General features: G+C 31.5%; 1 protein-coding gene across 1 annotated transcript; it reads right to left on the reverse strand.

Annotated features, from left to right (window-relative positions):
* Positions 1-2128: 2128 nt before the first annotated feature.
* On the reverse strand, positions 2129-2491 carry TRUGW13939_08566 (uncharacterized protein; the record flags this gene model as incomplete). The annotated part of the gene is made up of 1 exon (XM_035491699.1): positions 2129-2491. The coding sequence occupies one exon, from the start codon at positions 2489-2491 to the stop codon at positions 2129-2131; it is 363 nt and encodes a 120-aa protein (XP_035347592.1).
* Between the last annotated feature and the right edge of the window lie 5694 nt (positions 2492-8185).

Raw genomic sequence — 8185 nt, forward strand, 5'->3', positions numbered from 1 at the left:
GGATCCAATATACAGTGCTAGAAGGGAAATATATTTGCTAGTACAATTGCTCTTTATTCTCTTAGGGCATCATTACCATCAACAACAACATAGAGGTATAATACTGGACCAACTGCCCTAACTATATTATTGACTTATAGAAATTATATTGGTTGTATAATATAATATAGTATTCATTAATTATAATCTAGTCTAACTAGCTAATAAACTACTTACAGTTTAAAAATATGTTAAATATTTTATTATATACAGCAGACTTAGATGTAATTAATATAATTGATACACTATCAATAGGTTATTAGTTGTTCTATGCGATATATTGAATATCTAATTCTGTGTATTAATGCTGTAAATCATCTTGTAATAATATTAATAGAATAATAATAACTATTATGCTACTACAGGCTATTTATGCTGGTAATATAAATAATAAACTTTTACCACCACCAGTAGGTATTACGCTAATGACTGGGCTCTATCCTTAGATCACAGCCTGTACAATCTGCTTCTATAGCCCATGAAATGCGGTGTTTAGTTTTATCATGTTATGTAATGTCTAATCAACATCTATATGCTATATCTGCTGCTATTATTCCTTCTAGCTGTGCTGCGTCTTGTCTGTGAATCACAATATGTTGGATACTGGGGGTGTGTTAAATAGATTGGTATCCAGGTCGAACAGCAGCTGGCATGATATAAACCTTAACCATATATGTCAATCCTGACTGCTATTATGATATTGTTCTTGTATAGACGCTATAGCGCCAAATAACTTGTAGCTTTCCTGGATGTATATGCCACTGGCTATATATAGATTATACCCAGTCTGATAATCAGTGGTATTGGCCAATAATTGTATCTTATCTATGGCCTTGGGATCATCTCTATTATCTACCGCAAATCGATATTTGTTATGTAAATACTGCCAACTAATGACAATTATAACCTTATGATATGATATAATGTGTAATAATTGACTATATAATTCCATAGCACTCTTACGCTGCAATATATATTGTAATCGTTCAGAATTCCATTTCGCTTGGTATAGGTAGGTGGTCTAAATATAGCTGGACACCTGGTCCCGTTGATATATATTTCCACTGACCACCCACTTGAATGGCTGCACCAACTATAAATACTATACTAATAACTCACCCATCTCATATGATAAATATCAATAGATGATCTTAATGTTGCTGCTTAATTAGTAACCCTTATGGTACTACACAACTAATACCACTATGCTATCCTTGATAAACATATTACAGATTCTATCTATAGGACTGTTCTCATGCTGGATACTCAACAATTTAGGGATTTGTATTGATTAACCCTATATGAACTAGATAGCTACTAACAACTTCTTTAAAAATATAGTGATCTAGTTCTGATATGCTATTCATTACACTAGATAAAACTCTTACCTGTTAGCCTGGATAAATCAATACTGTATAGCTAGATCTTAATAGATTCAATACTATATCTAATATTCTCTATCCATAGGCCATTATATTTAAATGTCTTGTAAAAAACTCTATTATATCTAGTTATTACTGGGGTTATCATACAAACAGTCCTATAAAATAGCTGGCATAGTATTAGATAGACATCCTAATATATTGTCAATTAATATCTGCTACACATTTTAGACCACTATATATACTATACTATAAAATTTATTCATAGTAAACTACTAGTCTTTATAACATAACTTATCTCTATTTTGTTACTATATATAGCCAGTGCTGGTTATATTATAATAGATCTTTAATCTATATATATGCAAATCCAACATCTATTATATAGAGCTTTATAATCTGTGTATTATAAACCAATCTATTATTTAGGTCATCTACTATAAATATCCTTTACAGCCTAGTGAACTAGGTAGTGGTGATCTACTATATGCGCTATCCTAATCTATATAGTCTATAGAACTAGGTAACTTAGCTACATCCTCCTTCTTAGGCTTGTCACTCAATTCAATGGCTTTCTTCACCATTATAAACTACGCGACCTTAATTACTCGTGATAAAATGGGCAGGTAATCCTTGGGTATATAGAAACTGCCTTTATGAATCTCTAATACAGCTGCGGTATATACTAATACGCTGTTGTATTCCTATTAGATGATATGCTGGTTCAATAATTTAATATAAAAATCTAAATACGCCCGCTCCATGGGGCTTAATGGTAGTATAGTGATGTTGCTGGCTTCTTCCTTATTCTCTGGGGGGCGCTTAATATCAAATATGGTATCCACATCAACTGTTCTCTCTATGGCTATCTCCTCTATCGTCTTCTCTATCCTGTTATTCCTATCATTAAAAAAATCAGGTTCGTTGCTGTCCATGGACAATGAATTAATTGACATGGTGTCTCTCTCCTTCTCTTCCTCCTCTTTTTCCTCCTCCTCCTCCTCCTCCTCCTCCTCTTCCTCTTCTTCCTCCACCCATGGTGCCCGCGTGGCCCTGGATTGCGTGATCATCTTACCCTTGCTCACCTAGCAGGTGGATAGAATCTGTACCGCATTGACCAACCACTTCTATGCCATATGCTGTCGTCGCATGAATTAATATAGGAGACTAGTCCACTCATATAGCTACTATATATACTAAAAAAATATCAATATCTTTTGTTATAGCTGCACTTGCTTCACAATTAACTCCTTATCCTAGTATATCTCTAACAGGGTATATTATATCTAATACTGTTTAGTCTAGATAGCTTTTAACTATATAAATATCCTAATCTAGTAAATTACAGATAACTGATTAATCATGGTTAACTGCGTCATGGCTGTCTAAATAGCGTAGGCTTCCAGCTTAATGAATAGCTAGCTATTGATATCTATAGAGAGTAAGCTTATACTCTATATTAAATTAAGGATATTGAACTTTTCTAAATATTTTACCTACTCAGTTCGCTATAACCACAGGTTGGCCTCGTCGATCTAGCTAGCCTGGATCTTCTGATCTGTGGTCTTCTATATACTGCGCTAATGCGCCTGCATGTTCTAGATTAACATCTTGCATGCATCACTATCGGAGGCCATAGCTTTATCTGTCTCAGGAATAATCGCAAAATACTGCGAGTTAGCTTTAACAGGAAACAACCACTAGCATTGAATGGGATGACATGCCTAATCCTGCTTATACTGAATCTGTTTCTGCTCTATATAGGTAGGCTATCTGATTTTTTGGGTCCAGAACCACTGATAATACTTAATCCAATGCTACTATATAATAGGTATGGTAGTACATATATATTAGTATGAATAGGAACTCAATTAATATTGATATCTATCAACAGGCGCGACCAACTGTTGGATTGCTATGGTCTAAGTAGCTAGGATATTTAACTTAATCAGGTTATATGCGATATTAGGCCATATACAAACATCATCAGTTAATATAATATGTATGGTAGTGGATATATAATAGTGTACATGATATAAATATATTTTAATCTAGCTAGGCTATATAGTATAGCAATACTCCTGACATACTATAATAGGAAACTTCTCTAGTTACTTAAAAAACATATTATATATAATAATAATAATAAATTGCTCTGGTAAATATGATAAATATTAATACTATCTATAATAATAATAGTAATCTATAGTATAGACAATATATAATTATATATAACCATGTCTTAATATATTGGAATCCCTGACAATCTGTTATAACGCATATATAATATATTCTAGCTACTAGCACCCATCGCACCCCAACCAAAATAATCTAAAAAACCTGTTCTTTTTAATTAACTACGACAGTGGCACAATAACTTGAATATTGCTTATTCTCTAATAACGAGCGATTTAATAGTATAAAAATAACTAGTTTAATTTTAAGGATAATCAGGTGATAAAACCTAATTATAATCTATAAAAGTTTATAATTATAATTTATAACACTAATTCTAGATTTAACTAGCAAAAATAACCTTAAAATAGAGTTTATAATTATAGTACAGTTCACTACACTTAGATATTTTAGTTAAAATTTATGATTGTAGTATAGTTCACTACACTCAGATATTTTAGTTAGAGTTTGTGATTGTAGTACAGTTCACTACACTCAGGTATTTTGGTTAGAGTTTGTGATTGTAGTACAGTTCACTACACTCAGATATTTTAGTTAGACTAATGTCTATAAACCTTTACTTGACTATTATACAGATCAATACCTATAAACCTCTACTTAACTGTTATATAGGCCAATATCTATAAATCTTTACTTAACCATCATATAGGTCAATATCTATAAATCTCTACTTAACTATTATATGGGCCTATACCTATAAATCTCTACTTAACTATTATATAGACTAATATCTATAAACCTCTACTTGACCATTATACAGGTATTTTATATTTATAAAACCTTCTCTATTTCTATATTATTATAGTGTATATATCTATATATAGCTTATAATTGAATTGGAATCCTCACTGTTCTTAACATCTATCTGTATTATATTGTTGACCTATAAATATATCTATATTATCTCTTCTATCAATCCACTACGCTCCTCTCTATATTTTCTAAACTTCTGCTGAAAATGATAAATCAACGCGGCCTGATTCTTATAGAAGATCTTTTCCCTAGGCATCTGCGTCAACCGCCGTTCCTATACTAGCTAGATCACTTTCTGTATTGATCTATACAATAACTGTACTATGGTGTATACTGCTGTCTCCAAATATTAACATGCTTCTTTGGTACACTGATATCTATTATAATTAATATGAACCTATTATAGACATATTCATTACAGTGAATAGTACTAAAAATATACTATATAATCTTTATACCTATTCTTTCTATCTTTATGTTAATTTCTAGTTACTTTATAGATAGTCTCCTTGATCCATACTGCTGCCTATTAGCTTTTAGCCCAAGGATATTAATACATAAAATGCTCACTGGGTACCTCGTGTATTACACAAATCCGGCATTGTCCTATCCACTGGTCAAAATACTCCTAGATAGAATTCACTATTCATGTCTTACGCTCAATATATAATTATAATTGCTTTTATAGCTTATTATATCCTCTCTACTAGACATGTAGTATTATCACTATAGTGAATATCTTATTTAATTTTTATTTTGGGGACCGTGCCAGTACTAGGACTAGTAATCTAGCCTAGACCTAAACCTGTCTAGCTAGTGATATGGCTGGAGTCTCACTCTATATAGTCAATGATATAGTCTATATCTTAACTAGTATAGCTGCTATATAATATCTATCATATACTGCTTCACCCTTCTTACACTGCTGCCACTGGTACCCATCTATCTCCCCATCTAAATATAGATTGAATATGCCTTATTAACATAATTAATCAATATACTACTATACCTACTCTAATATCTATAATGATTCCATATCTTAATCAGTTACTAAATCTTTTTATCCACCACCATTACTGTCTAAAACCATCATCACTATACTGCCCTGCCCATCTTATCCAGCACGCCCATTCTCCTGGGCATAATCTAATAATAATTAGGAATACTTAATATAGATTACACACTGGATATTAAGGATATCAATGTCTATACCTAATATACTGATAGCTATAATAACGCTACTAGACATCTATTAGAATATGCTTAACATCCTAGCTTAATTAATTATATAAAAATAATATATACTATATCCTAATGCCTCTACAACCTACTCTATCTAGTGCTAGCTATTAACGTACACTACTATCTTGCCAAGCGAATATCGCAGGATCTCCTATTTAATCTATACTATAATAGCCACTCCTATGTCACTATATCAGCCATACTCCTGCGGCCACGTAATATAGACTATCCAATATACAATATTATGATAACTAGTACACGCGCGGATCCAATATATAGTGTTAAAAGGAAAATATATCCACTGATATAATCACTCCTCATCCTCTTAAGGCATTATCACTATTAATAACAATATAGGGACACAGTACCAGACTAACTGCCCTAACTATGTTATTAACTTATAGAAATTGTACTGGTTATATAATATAATATAGTATTTATTAATTATAATCTAGTCCAACTAGCTGATAAACTACTTGTAGTTTAAAAATATACTGAATATTTTATTATATACAGTGGATTTAGGTGTAATTAATATAATTAATATATTATTAGCAGGTTACTAGTTATTCTATGCAATATATTAAATATCTAATTCCACATATTGACGCTGTAAATCATCTTATAACAATATCAATAGGATAATAACGACCATTGTATCACCACAGGCTATCTATACTAGTAATATAAATAACAAACTCTTGCTATTACTAGTAGGCATCACGCTAATAACTGGGCTCTATTCTTAGATTATAGCCTGCACAATCTATTTCTATAGCCCGCGAAATGTGGTGTCTAGTCCCATCATATTATATAACACCTGATCAATATCTATGCGCTGTATCTGCTATCATTATTCCTCCTAACTATACTACGTCTCGTCTATGAACCATAATATGCTGGATGCTGGAGACACACTAAATAGATTAATATCCAGATCAGACAGCAGCTGATATGATACAAATCTTAACTATATATATCAATCCTAACTACTACTATAATATTGTTCTTATATAGACACTATAGCGCTAAACAACTCATGGCTCTTCTAGGCGTATATACTACTGGCTGTGTGTAGATCATGTCTAGCCTGATAATTGGCGATATCAGCCAACAATTACATCTCATCTATGGCCTTAGGGTTGTCTCTATCATCCATCACAAATCGATATTTATTGCATAAATACTGCTGGTTAATAGCAATTATAACCTCACAATATAATATAATATACAATGATTAACCATACAATCCTATAGCACTCTTATACTATAATATGTGTTGTAATCATTCAGAATTCTATTTTGTTTGGTGTAGGTGGGCAGTCTAAATATAGCTGGACACCTAGTCTTGTTAATATATATTTCCACTGACCACCTACTTAAACAGCTATACCAACCATAAATACTATATTAATAACTCATTTACCTCGCGTGATAAATATTAATAGATGATCTTAACGTCGCCACTCAATTAATAACCTTTATAGTACTGCGTAATCAATACCACTATATTATCCTTAATAAACATATTATAGATCCTATCTATAAGACTATTCTCATGCTAGATACTTAATAACTTGGAGGCCTATACCAGTTGACTCTATATAAATTAGATAGCCATTAATAACTTTTCTAAAAATATAGTGATCCAGTTCTGATACATTATCCATTACATTAGATAAAACCCTTATCTATTAGCCTGGATGAATCAACGCTGCATAGCTAGGTCCTAACAGATTTGATGCTATATCTAATACTTTCTATCTACAGACTATTGCATTCAGGTATCCTGTAAAAAACTCTATCATATCTAATTATTGCTAGGATCATCATATAAACAGTTCTATAGAATAGCTAGTACAGTGTTAGATAGGTATCCTAATATATCATTAATCAATATCCACCACATGTTCTAGACTACCGCGTGTATTATACCACAAAACTTATTCATAGTAAACTACTGATCCTTATAATATAACTCATCTCCATTCTGTCATTATATATAGCCAACGTTGGTTGTATTATAATAGATCTTTAATCTATATATACATAAATCCAACATTTATTATATAGGGCTTTGCGATCTATATACCATGAACTAATCTATTATCTAGATCACTCACTACAAATATCCTTTACGGCCTAATAAACTAGATAGTAGTAATCTACTATATACGCTATCCTAATCTATATAGTCTATAAAACTAGATAACTTAGCCACATCCTTCTTCTTAAGCTTATTACTTAATTCAACGGCTTTCTTTATCACTATGAACCGCACAACCTTAATCATTTATAATAAAATAAATAGGTAATTCTTAGATATATAGAAACTGCTTTTATAAATCTTTAATATAGCTATGGTATATACTAATACATTATTATATTTCTATTAAGTGATGCACTGGTTTAATAATTTAATATAAAAATCCAAACACGCCTACTTTACAGGGCTTAATGGCGGCATAATAATATTGCTGGTTTTTTCTTTATTCTTCGGGGGGCGCTTAATATTAAATATAGTATCTATATTAATTGTTCTCCCTATAGCCATCTCCTTTATTGTCTTCTCT

This window comes from Talaromyces rugulosus, chromosome V, assembly GCF_013368755.1.
Source record: "Talaromyces rugulosus chromosome V, complete sequence".
Classification (NCBI taxonomy): domain Eukaryota; kingdom Fungi; phylum Ascomycota; class Eurotiomycetes; order Eurotiales; family Trichocomaceae; genus Talaromyces; species Talaromyces rugulosus.